This window comes from Panthera onca, chromosome A1 (assembly GCF_046562875.1).
Source record: "Panthera onca isolate mPanOnc1 chromosome A1, mPanOnc1 haplotype 2, whole genome shotgun sequence".
Classification (NCBI taxonomy): Eukaryota; Metazoa; Chordata; class Mammalia; order Carnivora; family Felidae; genus Panthera; species Panthera onca.
This window is the reverse complement of record NC_138339.1, coordinates 96,152,496-96,176,446: the sequence shown is the minus strand read 5'-3', so window position 1 is coordinate 96,176,446 and position 23,951 is coordinate 96,152,496. Positions and strand designations below refer to the sequence as shown.

General features: G+C 37.9%; 1 protein-coding gene across 1 annotated transcript in view; it reads left to right on the top strand.

The window, feature by feature from the left end:
* Positions 1-23,951, top strand: part of JMY (junction mediating and regulatory protein, p53 cofactor) — a 99,060-nt gene that overhangs the window by 57,486 nt on the left and 17,623 nt on the right. Inside the window, exons 4-7 of the mRNA XM_060635465.3 lie at positions 3,606-3,775; positions 17,754-17,919; positions 18,644-18,831; positions 21,798-21,884. Coding sequence (XP_060491448.1) covers positions 3,606-3,775; positions 17,754-17,919; positions 18,644-18,831; positions 21,798-21,884 — 611 coding nt within the window. The remainder of the gene's footprint in view (positions 1-3,605; positions 3,776-17,753; positions 17,920-18,643; positions 18,832-21,797; positions 21,885-23,951) is intronic.

Below are 23,951 nucleotides of genomic sequence, written 5' to 3'. Positions count from 1 at the left end.
AATTTTACAAAATTAAGAGAACAATACATTAAAACATTAATGGTAGTTCCTTTAAATGTTTAAAGATGTCATTTCCTACTGTAAACTATATGAAATAGTTGTATGTATACTATTTGGTTTAGAGTCTGCTTTCTAGATGCACTTTTTAATATTTAAAAAAAGTTTGCATTATGCTAAAAATATATCATCATTACAGAAAATTTAGAATATTAGAGGGGAACCCCCCCACACACATCTGTAATCCTACTGCCTCTGCAGCCACTTTGTGTGCCTATCAGTTTTTTAATATATGGTTTGTTACATGATTGCAGTGATTATATGTTCTCATATATGGCCTATAGTTTGTTGGTTCTGGTTCTTTACAGTTTTGATGATTGTTCTTTATACTGTGCTTCTCCAGTTTTAATCTAAACATTTTTTACATATGATTAACATCATTCTAGGATTTCAAATAATTCATCAGAGTCACTGTAGCCTTCTTTATACCTCAATTCTGGTGACTTTATCCTAGCAGGAAGCCCTTGAACCCAAACACATATTTGCTTGGACTTTTAATTTTCCTTTCCTGAGTGTGTTTCCTTCCCCCTGTTGGAGAAACGAAGTGAAGATCTCTCTTTGGCTTTATGCTGCTGAGAGTAAAAGTCCTCCTTTGTTTCCAAAAACAAGGTTGACTTTCTAATTTCTCTTTTTAGAGGAAGAGTAAAACAGCCCCTTCTTTTCTTTCTTATACAGAGCCACATGTAACCTAATTTTGATATATTCTTGCTTAGCTTTTTTTTTTTAGTTTAGTTTTTTTTTTTTTTTTACGTTTGTTTATTTTTAGAGAGTGAGACCGTGCACGACTGGGGGAGGGGTAGAGAGAGAAGGAGACCAAATCCGAAGCAGGTTCCAGGCTCTGTGCTGTCATCACAGAGTCCGACGCGGGGCTTAAACCTATGAACTGAGAGATCATGACCTGAGCTGAAGTCGGACGTTCAATTGACTGAGCCACCCAGGCGCCCCAAGCTTTTTGTTTAATGTTTATTTTTCTGAGAGAGAGATAGTGCAGAAGTAGGGGAGGGGCAGAGGGAGAGGGAGACACAGAATCCGAAACAGGCTCCAGGCTCTGAGCTGTCTGCACAGAGCCTGATGGTGGGGCTTGAACTCATGAATGGTGAGATCATGACCTGAGCCAAAGTCGGATGCTTAACTGACTGAGCCACCCAGGCACCCCAATTTCTGCTCAGCTTTTAAAAACATCTTAAATTGGCTCATTTCTGACAAGTATACATGTTAGCACATTAAACTTTTTTTTTTTCTTACAGATTTAACATGATACTTTGTGAATACCAGAACTGCATTGCCTTCAGAGCCTTTTTTTTTTTTTTTACATTGACTGATCTTTGTAGACCATTATAATAGAGTTGTTATTCTGATAATGTAAATGGTCTCCTTAGCAAGAATCTTTTTTCTTGCCATCATAGGGAGAGAAGAATCTGTTGTAGAGATATCCTCTACTGTTCTAGGGGTATTGCAAACATCGTACACTCACAATTTTCTTTATTACTGTCATATTTCTGAGCCGTTGGAGAATAATTCTAAATGAAGTGAGTTAACAGTGAGATGTAAGAATATGTTCTAGTCAAGGTATTAGAATACTAAGTTATTGACTAGCTGTTGTGGTAGGTAAAACATGAGACTGAATTAGGACAGGGAGCTACCCCTCAGACTAAAGTAGAGAGGAAGTGATGGTGCCATGTGAAGTGGAAGAGACATTTAAGTAACTGTCATTCTCTCAATTCCCACAAAGGCTTTTAGACTTAGGTACGATATTTCCTTTTCTAACTCAATGGAATTGAACCCAAGAACAATTAAGTTTTTTGCCAAAAGTTATGTGTCAGTTATAGGTAGAATTGGGAATTTAACTCAAAATTATTTCACTTCAAATCCTTTTTCCTCCCTACATTGTACTACTGTGTTGATCTTATGGTTGCAGAAATATTAAAATACAGTTTTAAAAGATGGGCAGAAATTTAAAATTGCAGAATCATTTGTTCAGCCAACATGAATAGATTTTACTTGTTCGCCTAAAACTGAGATTCAGAGCAAAGTTATGCACTAAAAAATTAACCCTTTTGTGTTAGCACTTGAAGGCCACAGGAAAACAGAAATCAAAATAATTGATTTAACTATATTCAGAGGCGATTGTAAGTCAGCAAAATTTCTTATCTAATAGGAACTCAAAAGATAGTTTTTAATTGTAAATTCATAAAGAGCAGTATTTTTTTTTTTTTAATTGAAATAACCACCAGAAACAATTAAAAGCATTGGGCATTGAGACTAGGGGGTAGGGAAGAGCTGAGCCTGAGAAACTGCTCTTATTAGTTATAACCCTGCCTGTACAGTTATAAGTTTTACGTATGTACTTGTGTTACTGGAAAATTTTTTTTTTTTTAAGATTTCATAAAACTCTGAGGCAAAGATTACTGAGATATACTTCCTTGCACAAGATGGTTAGGACACAGTGGTAGTACAAAATTAATTATCATTTACCTCTGGACATATAAAAGATACTACTAATCAGTGTGTACTGACTTAAAGATGATGTTCAGTGCTAATCACATTGCCTACCTCTTTTATAACGAGTGTATCTCTGACCTGTTAAAGTGGGTGGGCATAAGGATGGTTTTATTGCGTAAGGACCCAGGATAAGCCACTACTGTACTATATTATTAATGATAAACTTCTTTAACTAGAAGATACTAGCTGTTTGATGTCAAGAAGTATCTCTTGACATAGGGCTCTGTTGTTGTAAATAAAAAGTTCTTTTTTCTTTTTGGGGGAGGTGGAAGATGAAACTAGATGTTTTCTTTGAGTCTTGATTGTGCCGTTCCAGCTCTAACCTCTGAGTAAGTTCCATGATAACATCTAGGATTTGTTTTTTGCTCCATCAGATCATTGTAGTATTTTTGGAGGACTCAGAATGATCAAATTTAACACATGGATTTAAATAAATAATCTTAAATAGTTATGACTGATTTCAATTAGCATACCCAGGAAAAAGTATAAACCTTTGTAGAATAAAGTATAAAAACTTAGAATTTAATGACACTAAACATATGGAAGAATATTTTTAAAAGTTTGAAAATCAGGGTGCCCGAGTGGCACATTGGGTTAAGCGTCCGACTCCGACTCTTGATTTCCGCTCAGGTCATTATCTCAACAGTTCATGGGATTGAGCCCCATACCCGGCTCCCTGCTGACAGTGCAGTGCCTGCTTGGGATTAATATTCTCTCCTCTTCTCTCTCTCTCTCCCCCCCCCCACCTTTCCCCTGCTTTTGTGTGCTTACTCTCTCTCAAAATACATATTTTAAACAAAAGTCTTAAAATCTGACAAATCAGTTTTATCTTCAGAAATTTCTGAGGATGATTATTTAGATTTCTTAGTGATGATTTTAGAATCTAAGATACTGTTGAGTTGTGTTTTAGAGCTGCTATATAGGAAACCTAAGGGAGTAGGATTTGTATGTTTAAGTATGTGGTTAGTGAAGTCTGAAACTTTGAAATTGTTTAGTATCAAGTTGTCTTACGTCTTAATGTCTCTTTAAAAAATTATTATTAATAGCTGTGTACGATCGAATGCGAGCAGATCAGAAGAAATTTGGTAAAGCATCGTGGGCAGCAGCTGCAGAACGAATGGAAAAGCTCCAGTATGCTGTTTCTAAGGAGACTTTGCAGATGATGAGAGCAAAAGAGATCTGTTTGGAACAGAGGAAACATGCACTCAAAGAAGAGGTAACAAAAACCATCAGAAAAATATATAATATTTGAAGATAAGATTTGCTATTTGATTTTTGTATTTGTACAGGACTGGCATTTTCTGACTCTGTAGGCAGTTAATTTTGCAGTGTTTCCATGAGATGATACTCAAGATGGGGGCTTCTGATTTGAGTTTTCCACTAGTAAGAGACGTATAAGGTATTCTCATAAGCGTCGCGGTGTGACTGTAGGCAGCAGTACACTATTTAAAGAGTTGACATTAGAATTTCATTGTTGTCTTTTAAATGTTTTGTACTGTAAGGTTCAAAGGTCTGACAGTTATTTTTTAGAATCTTCTAAAAAGGTTTGTTTGTTTAGAGAGACAGAGACCTTGCAACTGGGGTAGGAGAGAGATGGAGACGATCCCAAGCAGGCTTGGTGCTGCCAACACACAGCCTGACATGGGGGGTTGAACTCGTGAAACTGTGAGATTGTGACCTGAGGTAAAACCAAGAGTCGGATACTTAACCGCCACCAGACACCCCTTAAAGCTCTGACAATTATTTAAAAAGTTGCACTGCCCAGAGCAATAAAGAAAAATCCTAATTCAGAACCATTACCTTTTGGAGTTTCCCATTTTATTACTGAACACAAAACAGGTTCAAAAGAGGTCCGTTTTCTTGACTGTACTTAATTTAAGACCTCTTCATGAACCCTCCCCCCCCCCAAAAAGACCAGTTTTACAAATCCTTGAAAAGGTTGCTGATAGACATATTTAAAATTTATCTAAATGATCTTTTAAAATTTACTTTTTCATTATCGTCCTGTTCATCAGTGGTTTTAGTATCCTCATACTGTCCAGTGCAATGTGGAATAACCGCCCCCCCCCCCAGTCTTGCTTGAAAATATTGAAACCATTAATTACAATATTTTTATTACCTCTGAGGCCATTATCTTTAAACACTGTTAAACACTTTATTATTAAATTTGACCAGAACAGATGGCCTTTTTAAAAATTTTTTAATTTACATCCAAGTTAGTTAGCATATAGTGCAATAATGATTTCCAGAACAGATTCCTTAATGCCCCTTACCCATTTAGCCCATACCCCCTCCCACAATCCCCCCAACAACCTTCTGTTCTCCATATTTAAGAGTCTCTTATGTTTTGTCCCCCTCCCTGTTGTTATATTATTTTTGTTTCCCTTCCCTTATGTTCATCTGTTTTGTCTCTTAAAGTCCTCATATGAGTGTAGTCATATGATATTTGTCTTTCTCTGACTAATTTCACTTAGCATAATACCCTCCAGTTCCATCCACGTAGTTGCAAATGGCAAGATTTCATTCTTTATGATCGCCGAGTAATACTCCACTGTATATGTATACCACATCTTCTTTATCCATTCATCCATCGATGGACATTTGGGCTCTTTCCATACTTCGGCTCTTGTCGATAGTGCTGCTATAAAACATTGGGGTGCATGTGTCCCTTCGAAACAGCATACCTGTGTCCCTTGGATAAATACTTAGTGCAATTGCTGGGTTGTAGGGTAGTTCTATTTTTAGTTTTTTGGGGGAACCTGCATACTGTTTTCCAGAGTGGCTGCACCAGCTTGCATTCCCACCAGCAGTGCAAAAAGAGATCCTCTTAGTCCGCATCCTCACCAACATCTGTTGTTGCTTGAGTTGTTAATGTTAGCCATTCTGACAGGTGTGAGGAGGTATCTCATTGTGGTTTTGATTTGTATTTCCCTGATGATGAGTGATGTTGAGTGTTTTTTCATGTGTTGGTTGGCCATCTAGATGTCTTCTTTGGAGAAGTGTCTATTCATGTCTTTTGCTCATTTCCTTATGGATTATTTGTTTTTTGGGTGTTGAGTTTGATAAGTTCTTTATAGGTTTTGGATACTAACCCTTTATGTGATATGTCATTTGCAAATATCTTCTCCCATTCTGTCGGTTGCCTTTTAGTTTTGCTGTTCGTTTCCTTTGCTGTTGAGAATCTTTTTTATTTTGATGAGGTCCCAGTAGTTCATTTTTGCTTTCATTTCCCTTGCCTCTGGAGACATGTTGAGTAAGAAGTTGCTGCAGCCAAGGTCAGAGGTTTTTACCTGCTCTCTCCTCAAGGATTTTGATGGCTTCCTGTCTTACATTTAGGTTTTTCATCCATGTTGAGTTTATTTTTGTGTACAGTGTAAGAAACTCCAGGTTCATTCTTCTGAATGTCGCTGTCCAGTTTTCCCAGGACCACTTGCTGAAGAGACTGTCTTTATTCCATTGGATGTCCTTTCCTGCTTGGTCAAAGATTAGTTGGCCATATGTTTGTGGGTCCATTTCTGGGTTCTCTATTCTGTTCCACTGATCTGAGCGTTTGTTCTTTGCCAGTACCATACTGTCTTGATGATTACAGCTTTGTAGTATAGCTTGAAGTCAGAGATTGTGATGCCTCCTGGTTTGGTTTTCTTTTTCAAGATTGCTTTGGCTATTCGGGGTCTTTTCTGGTTCCTTACAAATTTTAGGATTATTTGTTCTAGCTCTGTGAAGAATGCTGGTGTTATTTTGATAGGTATTGGCATTGAATATGTAGATTGCTTTGGGTAGTATTGACATTTTAACAGTGTTTGTTCTGGATAGGAGCATGGAATATTTTTGCATTTTTTTGTGTGTGTCTTCTTCAATTTCTTTCATAAGCTTTCTTTCATAAGTTTTCAGTGTAAAGATTTTTTACCTCTTTGCTTAGATTTATTCCTAGGTGTTTTATGGGTTTTGGTACAATTTTAAATGGGATCAATGCCTTGATTTCTCTTTCTGTTGCTTCATTGTTGGTGTATAGGAATGCAGCCAATTTCTGTGCATTGATTTTATGTCCTGTCACTTTGCTAAATTCATGGATCAGTTCTAGCAGTTTTTTGGTGCAATATTTTGGGTTTTCCATAATAGAGTATTAGGTCATCTGCGAAGAGTGAAGTGTGACCTCCTCCTGGCGGATTTGGATGCCTTTTATTTCTTTGTGTTGTCTGATTGCTGAGGCTAATACACTCGATACTATGTTGAATAACAATGGTGAGAGTGAAGATCCCTGTCTTATTCCTGGTCTTAGGGGGAAAACTCAGTTTTTCCCCATTATAGACGATATTAGCGGTGGGTCTTATTCATATATGGTTTTTATGGTCTCGAGGTATGCTCCTTCTATCCCTTCTTTCTTGAGGGTTTTTATCAAGAAAGGATACTGTATTTTGTTAAATGGTTTCTCTGCATCTATTGAGAGGATCATGTGGTTCTTGTTCTTTCTTTTATTGATGTGAATTAATCACATTGATTGTTTTGCTGATACTAAGCCAGCCCTGCTGCCCAGGTATAAATCCCACTTGGTTGCGGTTAATATATTTTTTTAATATATTGTTGGATCTGGTTGGCTAATATCTTGTTGAGGATTTTTGCATCTGTGTTCATCAGGGGCAGATGGCTTCTTATGAAAGGGTATTCAATCAACATGGTCATTTGCTGATAGTTTTCCTAACTATTAGAAGAAGCAAATCTCCTTGTTGTTCATGGGTCACCTGTAGTTTTAAAAATGAATGAAGATTAAAGCTCGTGTTAGGGATGAACCTAAGATGGTGTCCTATATGGTGTATAATGACATTTCATGGTTTAGGCACAACTGTTCAGTTGGTGCTCTTTTTCTTAATGTTTATTTTGAGAGAGAGCTCAAGCAGGGGAGGGGCAGAGAGAGAAGGAGAGAATCCCACGTAGGCTCTGCACTGTCAGCAATGTATTGTATCATACATTATGTCATTAAGTCATTTTTGGAAAAACATGAAGTCACTTTCTTTTCACCAGTAGGCCATATGTAAAATAAATAAATATATGTATATATATATTTTTTAATTTTTTAATTTACTTTTGAGAGAGAGAGTACGTGAGTGGGTGAGCAGCAGAGAGAGAGGGGTGGGAGGGAACAGAGGATCCCAGGCAGGCTCTGCATTGACAGCAGAGAGCCCCCATGCAGGGCTCAAACTTACGAACTGTGAGATTGTGACCTGAATCGAAGTCCAACACTCAACTGATTGAGCCACTGCATTCATTCTTTAGTAATTCTTTAGTAGTATGTTCTTTAACCTCCATGTTATTTGTGGTCTTTCCAAATTTTTTCTTCTGGTTGACTTCAAGTTCATATCATTGTGGTCTGAAAATATGTGTGGTATTGTCTCAGTCTTTTTGTACTTGTTGAGGGCTTGTTACCCAGTAGGAGATCTTAAAGGATGTTCTTTGTGCCCTCAAAAAGAACATGTATTCTGCTACTTTAGAATGAAATGTTCTGAATATATGTTAACTCCATCTGGTCCAATGTGTTACTCAAAGCCATGGTTTCAGGGCCCCTGGGTGGCTCGCTCAGTTAAGCATCCAACTTTGGCTCATGTCATGATCTCTTGGTTTGTGAGTTTGAGCCCCCCATCAGTCTGTCTGCTGTCAGCACTGAGCCCATTTTGGATCCTCTTTCCTGTTTCTCTGTCCCTCCCCCACTCATTCATATTCATTCATTCTTCCCCCTCTCTCCCTCCCTCCCTCTCCCTCTCCCCCCACCCCCCCCAAATAAATAAATAAACAAACTAAAAAAAAAAAAGGCAATTACTTTCATGTTGATTTTCTGCTTAGGTGAACTATCCATTGTTGTACATGGTGTGTTAAAGTCCCCTACTGCTTTTGTATTTTTATCAATGAATTTCTTTGTTTATTATTAATTTATTTATGTATTTGGGTGCTTTCACATTGGGGGCATAAATAGTTACAATCGTTAGATCTTATTGGATAGACCCCTTAATTAGGATGTAATGCCTCTTTTTCATCTCTTTTAACAGTGTTTGGTTTAAAATCTAGTTTGTCTGATAACAAGTATGGCTACTCTGGCTTTTTATGTGCATTAGCATGCTAGATATTTCTCTGTCCCTTCACTTTCAATCTTCTGGTGTCTTTAGGTCTAAAATGAGTCTCTTACAGGCAGCATATAGATGGGTCTTGTTTTTATTTATCCATTCTGATACCCTGTGTCTTTTGATTGAAGCATGTAGTCCATTTATATTTGGAGTGACTATTGATAGATACGAATTCAGAGTCTTTGTGTTATGTGTAAAGTTGGTGTCTCTGTTCCTTTCTAGTCTTTGTTGTCCCTCTCCCCCAACACACCCACAGTCCCCTTTTAAGATTTCTTTCAGGGTTGGCTTAGTGTGGTCAACAACTGCTTTAGTTTTTGTTTGGGAAACCATGCATGCTTAATTTAGTTTTTTGATAGAATGATCTTTACATTGTTATTACCACATTTTGTGCATTCATCAGTTGATAAACATTTGGACTCTCTGCTTTTGGAGCTATTATGAACCATGCTGCTGTGAACCCTGTCAAGTATAGGGTTTTCATTTATCTTGGTATGTCCCTAGGAGAAAACTGCTGTTTAACTTTTTGAGGAACTGTCAGACTGTTTTCCTAAGCAACTGTTCCCAACAGCAGTGTACAACAGTTAGAATTTCTACACATCTTGTTCTACACAATCATTAACACTTAAAATGTGTCTTTTTTATTATGGCATCTTGGTTGAGTGTGAAGTGGTATCTCATTGTGTTTTTAGATGCATTTCCCTCATGGTATTTATACTGAGTATCTCTTCATTTGCTTATTCCCTACTTATTTATCTTCTTTGGAGAAACATCTGTTCATACCTTTTACATTTTAAAATTGTGGTTTTCTTTATTACTAAGTTGAAAGACTTCTTTATATATTCTATATACAAGTTTTTTATAAGATACATAATTTGAAAATATTTGCTCCCATTCTATGGATTGACTGTATTGGTTGTTAGAACACTGGCTATATGTGGCAGTAGTATATTTTAGTCTCTAAAGAAAAACAAAATGTCTCCACTTTTATTAGTACAGCTGTATGAAATTTTTTTGGCTAAGTTGGTCCCTATTGACATTTTAAAAGTGCATATGCTTATCTACTCTTGTTAAAAAGTAGTGAGATAGCTTATAATGTATAATGAGTATGATCTAGAAAGAAATCTTTTTGTTAATGACTTTAAATTGTGATTTTTTCCCCCTTATATTTTATTTGCTACTAGTGTTAAAGGCAAAATTGTAACTTGTCTTGTCCTGGAACTTTTTCACTCTGTATTCAGAATCTCTTTGCAAGGATTTCAGTCCTACTCATGTTCCCCTGAAGCATTTCTATTGCAATCTCCTTTTCCTAGTAAGCTTTCTCATTTATGTCACAAGCTGTCTGAAATACTAAGTTCCAGAACTTTTAAAACGTAAAATCCTAGGTTTTGGTTTTTGGTTTTTGGTTTTTGGTTTGTGTGTGTGTTTTAATCCTAGCATTTTATTGCCTGGGAAGTTGAGTACCATTCTTTGTCTTTATCACATGTGCTAGCTTTGTTGTTCTAACCAGGCTGACAGTGAATTATAGAGTGCCTAAAAGAACTGCTTAGGGTAAGATTTCTGACTGTTTGCTATTGTAAGAACATTGTTCTTACTGGAGTTGGTCTAGGGTTGTAGAGGAAGGGCTGGGCTAAAATGGGCCCCAGGAGTCTAGGATGATTACCTGTGGGGTCATTTTCCCTGGGGCCACCCCATTACCTTAATGGTCTCCTTCTTAATGTTCTGGATTGTGTTTAAATTCTTCAAAGGGTTTGGTAAACATACCAGTCATTCTTGCCAGGTTTATGCTTGAGTGTATATAATGTACATATTGTGTTTTTTATGTATATCTATGATGTACTACACCAGTTTTATTAGCATTAATTTAAGGTGACCACATTACTCATGAGAAACAGAGCAAATATGAATTAAGTCCATCCCAAACAGGTGATTTTCCATTGAACACTTGATAATACAGTACTGCTCTGTTATTTAAATTATGGGGAGACTTTTGTTCTTTAAAAAAAAATACAGTATATTGTGTCTTGTTTTTTTTGTTTTTGTTCTTAAAGAGAAAACTTCTTCCTGATGTGACAATATAAAATACTTTAAAAATTAAAATCAGAGGAGTGCCTGGGTGGCTCATTCGGTTAAGTGTCCGACTTTGGCTCAGGTCATGATCTCACGGTTCATGAGTTCGAGCCCTGCATCGGTTTGAGCCCCGCATCGGGCTCTGTGCTGATAGCTCAGAGCCTGGAGCCTGTTTCAGATTCTGTGTCTCCCTCTCTCTCTGCCCCTCCCCCACTCACACTCTGTCTCCCTCTGTCTCAAAAATAAATAAACATTAAGAAAATTTTTTTTAGTTAAAATCAGAAATTAAAAAAAAATCACATATTAAAAAATATTTAGTAATAATTGATATGTGTAGTGCTAAACTTGTAAATTCTTAAGTACTAAATTATACCTACATAAGCAAAACTATATTTGACATTTAAATTCTTTAACTCCTTTAAATATGCTTTAGGAGTACATACCATTTCTTTTAATCTGTCTCCTTTATAAATGTTTCTGGATCTTGATTGTAGTCATTCTTACCCTTTTGAGGTCCCAGACTCCTGCACTATTAAGAATTTGAAAGCTGGCATGGTGTGTGGGGGGGGGTGGGGGGTGGTGGGGGGGGGCGAGCATGCCCGGGTGGCTCAGTTGGTTGAGCATCTCACTGTTGACCTCGGCTCAGGTCATGATCACAGGGTAATGGGATCGAGCCCCTTGGGCTCTGCTCTGAGCATGGAGCCAGCTTGCAATTCTCTGTGTCCCTTTTCCCCACCCTCCCACTTGCATATGTCTGTGCTCTCTTGCTCACTTGCTCTCTATAAAAAAGAATTTGAAACCTAGGAACTCTTTACTGAGAGAAATATGCATATACTTACAGTTCTGCAGACAAATTTAACAGGTTTGCAAATCATCTGTACTTGAACCTTTGATCCCAGATTGCCACTGGTGTTCAAATTTTCCCATCAAAAACTCCTGAAAACATTGATGTCTCTTTGGCTCAAGACCTTTGAAAGAACCCAGGGTGAGTTTAATTAGTCACAGCCACAGAACAAAACGAAAATACATAAAATGACACAGGGTTAGGAATAGTATATGTGTAAAAAGTATTATTAAAATAAGGATTATTAATGAAATAAGGGGATTCTGTTTGTAGTTATTAATTGAAATAGGAGATGCCAAGATTGAGATGCTAGGATGAAACATCAGAAAATACAATCACATCTCGTTTAGCATGTTCTCTGCTTAACAGAGAATTAACCAGAAAACTTTTTGGATGACAGTCCTTCCTTGTTGAACGTTCTAAGAAAGGTATCAATGTGCTTTCTTTTCTTGGCAGAGAATGCCAACCATTCGCCATACGTTTTTTAGAAACTTTGATTCCTTGAGTTCCTCTCTATGAACATATATCTACTGCTAGAATATTGAGCTAAATACATACCAATCCTGAGGCTGCATCCTCACTATCCATAATTTTGTTATTCTTCTAAAATCATACAGCTAAACTGTTTTTAAGGTTATATTCCCCCATGTCATTTCTCTTTAAATCATTAAGTATTTATGGAGCATTTATAGTATACCCTAGGGGACCTAAGCTTAGGGTCTCAACAGTGCTATTCAGTAGAACTTCCTACAACAATGGATGTGTTTTATATTTGCACTTTTCAGTAGTGTACCTACTACTCAGATCTATCTATTGAGCTCTTGAAAAGTGATTTATGTGACAGAGGAACAGAATTTTAATTTAATTTATATTTAAATAGCCACATGTAACTTTAGGCTACCATATTTGGACAGAATAATGTAGATCCTGATTCTGCAAACTTATTACCTACATAACCTTGGGTAAATTACTTAACCTCTCTATAAAATAAGATCAATAGATACCTTTTAGGAAAGTGATGATTTCATTGGTTAATGTATATAAAGTATTTAGCATAATGCCTGGCACATAGAGTAAGAACTCCATAAATCTTAGACACGATTACTCTAATCTGTGTTACATATTATGCAAGTATCAAGGAAGGGAATAGAAAGATGGGAAAAATACAATTCCCATGCTTCAGACAGTTGTATTTCAAATGGACCTTGCCAAGAAGTTTCAACAGCAAGAAGCTTTGGTGTGATGGACACAGTCTGAACAGAGGTAGGGCAGCTAGGGTGCTAGTCCAGGTAGTGACTCTCTTTTTTTGTTTTTAATTTATTAACAAACATGTAGATAGTCTGTTCTGTATCTATACGTTAGAAATTTCAAAGTCTTGAAGTAGAAAAAGCTAGGTAATACTGTAAAAGTTTTTATATTACTTATGAAATTCTCTTTTAGTCATCTTAATATATTTTGATATTAATTACAAAAAAATAAATAGGGCCAGAAACATTTTTAAACTTTTCTATCTTTAGTGTTTTATGTATATTATCTCTTAAATCTAAAACATAACCCTTTATACTACAAGCCTATAAGCCATTGTCTCAAATCTCTGAGGCCAGATATGTTTTATTAGAGTTCTAAGTTTTCCAAATTTTAGACAGATTAGGACATATAACTTCAGACAAGTGTTGTTATTCCATTAATGAAACATACTTTCATCAAATGGAATAAATAGGGATTCACATCATTTCTGGATAGCTTCCTACAAATGGATTACGAGATTAGGTTTTGACATCAAAGAAATTATAGCTGTTTTTAGTTTTCAAAGAGTTCTGAAATGTGGAATTCTAGATAATTCCTTGTGTTTATATGTATTCTCCATATTTGTGAAGCTGTTATTGGTAGAACCTCATATACTCAGGTTTGTTTGTACCAATCCTCATGTACTTTCCATCCTTGCCACATAGTAAAAGGGCTAGTCTTGACTGACAGCTTGCTGAGCTTGCCTTTAATTTATGTCTCTTGTGCGGTACGTGGTTTTGATGATGACTGAACCCTCATTTCATTTATTGCTAACTGCTATACTTTCCATAACTCAGACAAGCCAGCAGGTGCCCAGTGAGAATTTATTGAATGCGTGACTCCACCCACAGATACTCTGAAAGTTCTAATTTTTGTAGCTCCTCACATCTCATGGAGTTTTTCGAGCATAGTAGAGTGAAAGGCAAGATAGGGGCATCATTAGTTTGTATAAATTGCTTCATGTCTTGTTTCATGGTATAGTATAGTCAAAATAGGAAACAAGAACACCACTGTTATTGTGCATAGTGGGAATGATTATCAGTGGGGTTAGTAATGTACAATGTCCTTATGTGGATGTTGGATGTTGATTGGTACTTCATTTCCTTGCTAGATTTACTGTAAAAACTTTTTTTTTTTCTTTTCCATATTTATTAGAGTGGTGCTCCCTACTTATGTCTAGTGGAAAGGCCATTCTTCTAGGAATTGGGAGGATTGGGTCAGGCACAATGTTGCTGGTATTACCTGCATTACACTGGGAAGGCAGTTTGTTTTGAGGGTCTTGACATCCTGATACCAGAAGTTTGTTCAGAAGGTAAAAGTTGAACTGAATAAAATTTCAAGATAGCAAAGTGTGAAAACTTGGCATTTGATTGTCTCCTTTGAGCACTTACCTTACTTTCTAGGCTTCTTTATTGCTCAGGGAAGCAGTGACCCCAGGCATAACAAAGGTGCTCCAACTATGGCACCTACCTTCTCTGCATTGTTCCATTGTCCAGAATTAGTGTTGCTTGTACTCTTGATTCCCATTCCCTTAGTTCTGTGCCTGTTCCCTGAATTAGATACCAGGAGAAAAATCAGTTTGGAAATTAAGATATTTTAGGGAAGGGATTTGGAGCAGCATACACTTCGTATAACTCTGCATGTCTTTCACTGCCTCCATGTCAAAGTTTAAATAAACCTTAGAGCACAATTTTACCCTCCCAAATTTCCCTTGTCTCTTATCTCTCTCTCCTTAGTTTATCCCATAAAAAATCCTCTCTACTGCAGTCCCTACAACCCTTTTACTTGTCATGATGCCCACCAATGCTTCATTGTTTGTTCTTTCAGAGGTTGGGATTCAGTAGATCCTCTGCCTGCACTTCTGCATCTGAGGTTTTTTCATTTTTGTACCTTGCGATAGCAGATCTACCTCTTGACTTCCTTGCTTTGAATGGAACTCAGTAAACCAGAAAGTTGGCGATGAGGTCACTTCTTGTAAGAATACACCCCTTCCTTTCTCAGTTTGATATTTGATATTGGCTGACAGTGTAAAAGTACGTCAACAAGGGGCTTTCAGCTTTCCTTTCCTTAAGCAAAGTATTGGATAAGAGTCAAACTTGTAGAGTATAGGGGAAGCCCTAGCACAGTGATATGAACACGGCAGACAAATGGTTGCTTTCAGCTGGAGAGAACTAGAGATAGTGAAGGTGGAACTAATAGTTCCAGACTTGATCTGAACAGTGTCACTGTTCATGAAGGTTTTAGACTGATACACACTAAGGTTTTATCTTAACTGATTATAATTTTCCAGAGAATAAAGCCTTTAACATTATGTATTTTATTTATTTTTTAAAGCTTAATCTTCTCACTAGTTTTTTTTTTTTTTAATTTATTTATTTTTCAGACTGAGTGTGTGAGCAGAGGAAGGACAGAGAGAGAAGAAGAGAGAGAATCCCAAGCAGGCTCCGCGCTGTCAGTGCATAGCCTGACGTGGGACTTGATCTCACAAACCGTGAGATCATGAGCTGAGTCAAAACCCAAGAGTTGGATGCTTAACCAACTGAGCCACCCAGGCACCCCAACATTATGTATTTCGCATGTTTGTATGCTGTGCTCACAGAAAGCATGGGTGCTAATAACAGAGGAATATGCATTCTGGAGCTTTGGTCTCCAGAGCTAGATAAGAAGCCCAAGGTTGTATGCAAAGGGATGTTTGTAATTTATAGCGAGACTGAAAGTCTCAGACAAGAAATGACACGTTCATATTTTATGACTTAGGACCAAAACACACCAGGATTTCATTTTGTCAGTATTCTCCATGAGACACTGTAATGGAATCTTGTGGTTTGTTCCATATTTACTGTTTGTCACTCATAAAATATTTCCTAATGCAGCAGGATCATTGGCCTACAATTCATTAAATATTCAATGTAAAAATTTTATAACATTTATGAAAGAGCACGGTACTTAACCTGATTATTATTAAATGTATACCGTTAAGTGTATACCATTGCACCTTTAGATTACAGGCTAAGTGTTGCTTTGCAGTTTACAAGGAACTTGAGGGGCACCTGGGTAGCTTAGTTGGTTAAGCATCCAACTCTTGATTTCAACTCTGGTCATGATCTCACGGTTCGTAGGATCGGTTTGTGGGATTGAGCCCTGTGCCAGGCTGTGCACTGACAGCATGGAGCCTGCTTGGGATTCCTTCCCTCCCTCCTTCCCTCCCTCTCCCTCTCCCTCTCCCTCTCCCTCTCCCTCTCTCAAAATAAATGAACCTTAAAAAAAATAAAGGACCTTGAAATTATATGCTAAAAAATATTCTAGTCTTCAGGTAAGACTGTGTTGGATATCTAGAATTTAAAGGAAAGGCTGGACTCTTGTTTAGTCTTTTTTTTTTTTTTTTTTAAGTTTATTATTTTGAGAGAGAGAGAGAGTGGGGGAGGGTCAGAGAGAGAGGGAACAGGGGCTCCACACTGACAGCAGAGAGCCCGATACAGGGCTCGAACTCATGAACCATGAGATCTTGACCTGAGCCAAAGGCAGACACTTGACTGAGCCACCCAGGTGCCCCAGGCTGGACTCTTGTTTAAACATACTGTCTTTATGTGCTAACACGATTCACCAACCTCATCAGACAGAAGGGATCATTTTGCAGCCATAAGAATTCACTGTCTTTGCTGCCAAGCCTGTCCCGAGGGTACCAGCCAAGTATCTCCTTGGTATTCTGGGAGCCCCAGGTGACCCCTCAGAGGAGCTCACAAACATTTCCCTCCTTTTCCTCTGTTTCTCCTCCACCCCCTTTGGCAGTCATCCCCTGGCATGCCACTTGAGGCCAGGGCCTCCTCACTAGTGTTGCTTGTTCTTCCAGGGCACACTGATACCTGTGACCGTGTCCTGCAGTTTCTAAGCATGAACATTTAATATGCTAAAGTGGTAGTACTATATTCTTAGATGTTTTGAGAGGAATGCTTTACTCTCTCACATGCCTGTCCTTCAATGACTCCTGAAAAGCCATTCTGTCAGCTCCTCCTTAGAGCCATCTTTCTTCACAGATCCAAGTAGGAATCCATGGAAATAGTGGGGTTGGGGACTAGTATCTGAAGCATACTTTGTTCATAGTAATTTCCTTCGGTTGCTTGGCAAAATCTCTTCTCCCTCTCCTTTCTGGACCAAAAACTAATCAACCGACCAACCAAGCAAACTTCATACGAGAACACCCACCACTTTATGAGACCTGTGTGGTAACCGTTCAGTCTCACCTTAGGTTGGATGTAGGATCCTAACTGCATTTATGTAAAGATACTAATAGTTATCATTGTTAGTAGATTGCAGGGGTTTTCTTACAGTTATTTCTGTCCTGCTGTTCACCTTGCTCCCCCAGTGACCAGCTCCTAGAAGCTAATGAGGCTGTGACCATGGAGCAAAACACAGCTCACAGCTCTGGATGTGTAGGGTGACCAGACTTCTACCCCCTGGTTATAACTATCTGAGTATGGATGAATCTTATTTACATATCTTACTCATTCATACATAATCTCATTCATATATGGAAGGAATAACTGCATAGGTTAGTACATCCACTTTTGAGAGGAAAGAACACTATTAATATTTATGTCAGAATAATTAGAATAATATAGTATCCTAAATATGACCTGTGATATGAGTAAACTTAAAAACGTTATTTTTTACCATGTTTGCCTAGTTATTTCCAAAACTATATGTTTCGATTATTGCTGTTTTTCTGTCTTTTAAAAAAAATCTTCTTGTTTATAAGGTTCTTTCTTGGAACAGTTGCTTCGTGGATTTATGCTGTATGATTAGTTTTCATTTCTAATCCTAACCTGATTTGTTTTCCTTGTCCCAACCAATTAGAAATGTTCTTATTTTTATTTTCAATGCAGATGCAGAGTTTGCAGGGTGGTACAGAGGCCATAGCTCGTCTGGATCAGTTAGAAGCTGATTATTATGACCTGCAACTTCAGTTGTATGAAGTACAGTTTGAAATCCTGAAGTGTGAAGAGTTACTATTGACCGCACAACTGGAAAGCATCAAAAGACTTATATCGGGTATGGTGTGCATTCAACCACATAAATCCAGGAAAAAAATTAATACATAGGGGAAATACACATAGTCATCAGCTGGTTCTTCTGTTGAGACTAAGAATGTCTTAGTGTAAAGCCTTTTATTTTTTAATTTATTTTTTAATTTTTTTAATGTTTATTTTTGAGAGGGAGAGGGAGAAGAGGGAGGGGCCGGGGGGGGGGGGCGGCGCGCAGAGAGAGCGGGAGACACAGAATCCGAATCAGGCTCCAGGCTGTGAGCTGTCTGCACAGAGCCTGATGCAGGGCTCAAACTCAAGAGCTGTGCGATCATGACCTGAGCTGAAGTCAGACAGTGAACCGACGGAGCCATCTAGGCACTCCAACGTAAAACCTTTTAAAGGAGCTCTGAAACTCAAGTTATTTAGTAGACTCAGCAATGCAACTATGCTATTACCTTTGTAAAATGCTCACTTTGTAAGGTTGTTTCAGCCAGAAAAATTTTGAATTTGAGGGATGATGATACTTAACATTTATCGAGCATTTAACTGTGCCACACACTGCTGAGCACTTTGTACACACACTCACCCTAGAAGGTATATTTCCTAACAATTGCTATTTTACAAAGAAGCTCAAGAGGTAACAGCTTTGCCTGAGGTTACAGAGTTAATAAGTAGCTTAGAACTCTGTTCTTTCTGGCTCCATGAGTTCCTGCTCTTAACCACTACCCCTTGTTGCTGTTTTGTTACAGAAAAGAGAGATGAGGTGGTATATTACGACACTTACGAAAGCATGGAGGCGATGCTGGAGAAGGAAGAGATGGCAGTGTCTGTGCACTTACAGAGAGAAGAGCTACAGAAACTTCAGCAGAAAGCACGCCAGCTGGAAGCAAGGCGTGGACGAGTTTCAGCCAAGAAAGCCTACCTCAGAAATAAAAAGGTATAATAGCTTAGGTTATTTATCAAATATATAGCCTTAGTTTTAAGACTTTTTGTTAGTCATACTTAATCCTTGTCCCATATCTAATAATTGTAACATGATTTGTCACTAGCACTTACATGTTTTAAAACTAAGTGAGAGTTACTTCTTGTCAATATTCAAGCCATTATGTTAACATTATAGAGTTTTCTGAGAACTGCCTTGTTAAACACATTAGAACAGCCAGTGATGATGTGCTATTTACCTCTGACACCCCATAAGTGACTCTGGTAAAGGACAGGGTTGCAGGATGTCATGTAATGCAGTTCTCTGCTCCTGATTATTTAAGGAGGCCAGTCCTGTTGTATAATTATGTCTTGATTCTGATCTCAGTCTTTAAGGAATTCTATATATAAAGAAATTAATCCATATTCTTTACTCTTCACTCTTATTAATCTAAATCTGAGGTAGGGAAGTTCACTCCTGGAGAATATGCCCATTTAGACCAGCAGCCTCAGACCTCCTGCAACCCATCACATCACACAGAGTCAGGGGCTCTAAATGGTCTTGCCTTCTGCCATACCTACCCCCAGCCCTCACTCACCACCTGAGCTGGGAGAACTACAGGGGGTAAAAGGAGTGATAAAAGATGGCTGAGAAGAGAGGAAACTAGAAACACTAAGTCCTAAAAAGAAAGATAATGAGAAGATAACCTCTATGATACAAAACATGAAAGTATGCCTTTCTGTGTAACAACGTCCTATATTCCTTGTCTACATGTCAGCATGTTCACTGTCACAGGGTGTTTGGTCTATCCAGCATCCTCGGTAGGATTTCATACCCAGGGGAGTACTTGTGACTTTAAGTCATGCCCTGCCTTTCCTCTTGAAAAAAATGATGATCTCTGGCTATGCCATGACGACTTGAAGTCTGTACTTTGTGATTAGATTTTTCTTTCTTTTTTTTTTTTTTTTAAAGACAGAGAGAGTGAGCAGGGGAGTTGGAGAGGGAGAGAGAATCTTAAGAAGGCTCCATGCCCAGTGCAGAGCCAGACTCGGGGCTCAGTCTCAAAACTGTGAGATCATGACCTGAGCCAAATCAAGAGTTGGATGTTTAACTGACTGAGCCACCCAGGTGCCACTGTGAATACACTTGTAAAGATGAATATTCTTTATGCATTTTTATTTTCTTTAATGCTATCAATAGTCAAATGAGATAATATTCTTTTGCCTAAAGTTGAGAAAGCTCCACAGATCAAAAACATTCTCATACTTGATGTGGTGACAAACCCAGAGCTGAGAGGAAGCTGTCCATCTGAGAGTCTCTCTTACTTTGACTATTCATATGTTTCACTGCAACAATGTTAGTTTTAGTCTTATAGGGTGCTACTTCAGATCTTGCTAGAGTTACTGGATACTGTATATGTAACATACCGTCTTTCTAAAGTCTGAAAATAAGGGATTATGGACCTATATCCTCATTTTATAATCAAGGGAATCAAGGCTACTGGTAGTTAAACAGATCACCCAAGGAAAAACAGCTAATATGGGGCAAAGGTAGAATTCTGTCTTAGGTCTGAGTGACATAGAAGTCTGAGTCATTGTATCACTATATCCTGTTACTTATATACAATACTACCTTTGTTATCCCCTGGAGACTGCCCCAAACAGGTTAATTTCTTCATTCATACTGGTTAGGCCTTAGAGTCAACCCAATGTGGGTGAAAAATATGATACAAATGCTTTAAACTCTGGTTCACCAGCTTAAAAGATCATTTATCATATCACTTTCTCTGGTTAAAAGTTTGTATAGTTTTGAGAGTGTTGGAAACTAATGGCCACCTTTTTACCTGGAATACTTCTCCAGGAAGACCCAGGGAAAATGAAGACCTAGCATGATGCTACTATAAAGTTTCCAGATAATAGTGCATTATTTTGTAAAGAGGCACATAGTTCCTAGTTTATTATCATGTTTTTATTTATTTTGAGAGAGAGAGAGAGAGAGAGAGTGCTAACAGGGAGGAATGGAGAGAGAAGGAGAGAGAATCCAAATATGTGAGGCTCAATCTCAAGAACCGTGAGAGATCATGTCCTGAGCCGAAATCAGGAGTTGGACGCTTAACTGACTGAACCACCAGGCTCCCCTCTTTCTTTTTTTTAAATCTTTATTTACTTTGAGAGAGAGCATGTGCAGGGGAGGCGTTGAGAGGGAGAGAGAATCCCAAGCAGGCTCTAATCCGTCAGCACAGAGCCTGATGCATGGCTTGATCCCACCTACCATGAGATCATGACCTAAGCCAAAATGATGATTCAGATGCTTAACTGACTGAGCCGCCCAGGTGCCTCTGGACAGTCTCTTTTCCTTCTGAATTCTCTAACCATAAGATACAGATTTCATGTTATTATTTAAAGCCCTCCAGGCAACGTCATGTTTTTTAACCCATCAAAGTTTAAGAACACAGACTTTAAGCCAAAAGTTGTAAATCCTTTTTTCTTGCCCAGCATAGTTTAAAGACTACAATAAGGGGCCTTGCTGGCTCGGTGGGTAGAGCGTGTGACTCTTGATATTGGGGTTGTGAGTTTGAGCCCCACATTGGGTGTAGAGATTCCCTAAAAAAGATAAAGACTACAATAAGACTTAGAATCTTTTGGCCACAGACTTCAGAACTAAAAGAGACCTGTGAGATTACCTAAGGACACCCTCTTCAACTCTGTCTTGTCCCATCCCTCCCCATCAAAGACAGAGAGAGAGGGAGAGAAATGAGTTCTAAAGAAGTTGATATATATATATTTTTTTAAGATCTTGATGATTTGGCTCATGCTGCTTCAGTACTCCAGTTGAGCAGTCAAGAGGTGGCTTATTGTTTGGTGTTTTCCTGTAGAAAACCATGTTAAGATTAAAATTAAACCCAATAAAATAAGCCCTGGTGTGGTGTTTTGAGTCTTTCAGGTTTCAGTTATATTAAAACACATTTTATGTATTTATAGGAAATTTGCATTGCAAAACACAATGAAAAGTTCCAACAACGCCTTCGGAGTGAAGATGAATACAGAGCCCATCATACAGTACAACTAGTAAGTTTGGACTCGGAGAATTAGAACAAAACTGGTTTTTTACCTGTCTCAAAGTGGATAAAATTTATAGAGAATAAGAAAATGTAAACAACTAGATATTAGCATTAATTCCATATATATGTATAATTGCAGTTCAATACGTATGCATATACACACACATTAAGAGCAGTTTGAGACATACTGAGCAGAAGATAATAGACAGTTCCCATATACCTCCACACACTCACAGCTTCCCCTACCAAGCAAAGAGTAGTACATTTGTTACAGTCAGTGGACCAACACTGATACATCATTACCACCTGACGTCCATAGTTTACATTAGAGTTCACTCTTGGTGCTATTGTTGTTTTTGACGAACGTATAACGATATGAATCCACCATCATAATATCATACAAAATGTTTTTTAATGCCCTCAAAATGTCCTGTGTTCCATCTATTCATCTCCCTTTCTCTTCAAACCCCTGGCAACCGCCGATCTTTTTTACTGTTTCCACAGTTTTGCCTTCTCCAGAATGTTTAATTGGAATCCTACAATATGTAGCCTTTTTAGATTTGTTTACCTTAGTACTGTGCTTTTAAGATTCCTCCATGCATTTTCATAGCTTGATAGCTCATTTCTTCTTAGCATCGAATAGTAATCCATTGTCTGGATAACCACACTTTATTTATTTTTAAAATTTGTCTTATGTAGGCTCCACACTCAGTGTGGAGCTTGAACTCAAAACCTCGAGATGAAGAGGCACAGGCTGTATTGACTGAACCAACCAGGTGCCCCGGTACCATAGTTTATCGATTGACCTACTGAGACATGTTGGTTGTTCCCAAGGGTTGGCAGTGATGAATAAAGTTGCTGTAAACATTGATACAGGTTTTTGTGTGCACATAAGTTTTCATCTCTTGGGTAAATCCTGAGGAGCAATATTTGCTGGATCATAATGTAAGAGTTTATTTAATTTTGTGGGAAACTGCCGAACTGTCTTGCAGAGTGGCTGTACTGTTTTGCATTGCCACCAGCAGTGGACGAGAGGGTTCCTGTTGCTCCACATCCCTACCAGCATTTGATGTTGTCAGTGTTTTGTATTTTAGCCCTTAATAGGCATGTGGTACGTGATGGTTATTTTAGTTTGCAATTTCCTAGTGGCACGTGATGAGTATCTTTTCATAATGCTTTTTTTGTCATCCATCTGCTTTGCTGAGGTTATGTCCAAATCTTTTGCTCAATTTTTAATTAGGTTGTTTTCTTATTACTGAGTTTTAAGAATTCTTTGTGTATTCTGGACTTTGCAAGTATTTTTTCCCCTATTTCTGGCTTGTGTTTTCATTCCCTTGAAAACATATCTTGCAGAATAGAACTTTTTAATTTTAATGTTAATGAAGTCCAACTTGTCAGTTATTTCTTTCATGAGTTGTACTTTTGGTGCTGTATCTAAAAACTCCTCACCAAAACCAAGGTCATCTATATTTTCTCCTGGGTTATGTTGCTGGAGCTTTATAGTTCTGCATGTTACATTCAGGTCTGTGATCTGTTTTGAGTTAATGTACATGAAGAGTGTAAGGTCTGTGGCTAATTTTTTTTTTTTTTTTTTTTTTTTTTTTTTTGTGGATGTCTAGTAGTTCCAACACCATTTGTTGAAAAAGCTGTTACTTCTCTTCATTGGATTGCCTTTGCTCCTTTGTTAAAGACCAGTTGATTGGCTGTGTTTGGATCTCTTGTGCTCTGTGTTCTCGCATCTAAGTCTTTTGCCTCTCCAAAGAAACCTTACAATCAGCTTGTCAGTCTCCACAAAATAAGCGACTGAGATTTTGCTTAGGATTATGTCAGATCTGTAGGTCAAGTTTGGGAATAATTGACACCTTAACAATATTGAGTCTTCCTATGTGTAAACAAGGAATAGCTCCCCATTTATTATATTTTACTAGATTTATACCTAAACTATTAGATTTATGCCTAAATCTTTTTTTTATGGTAATATAAATAGTTTTTAATATCAAACTCTAGTAGATGTTCCTTGCTAGTATATTAGAAAGCAGCTGACTTTTATATGGTGGGGGGCGGGGGGAGGGGG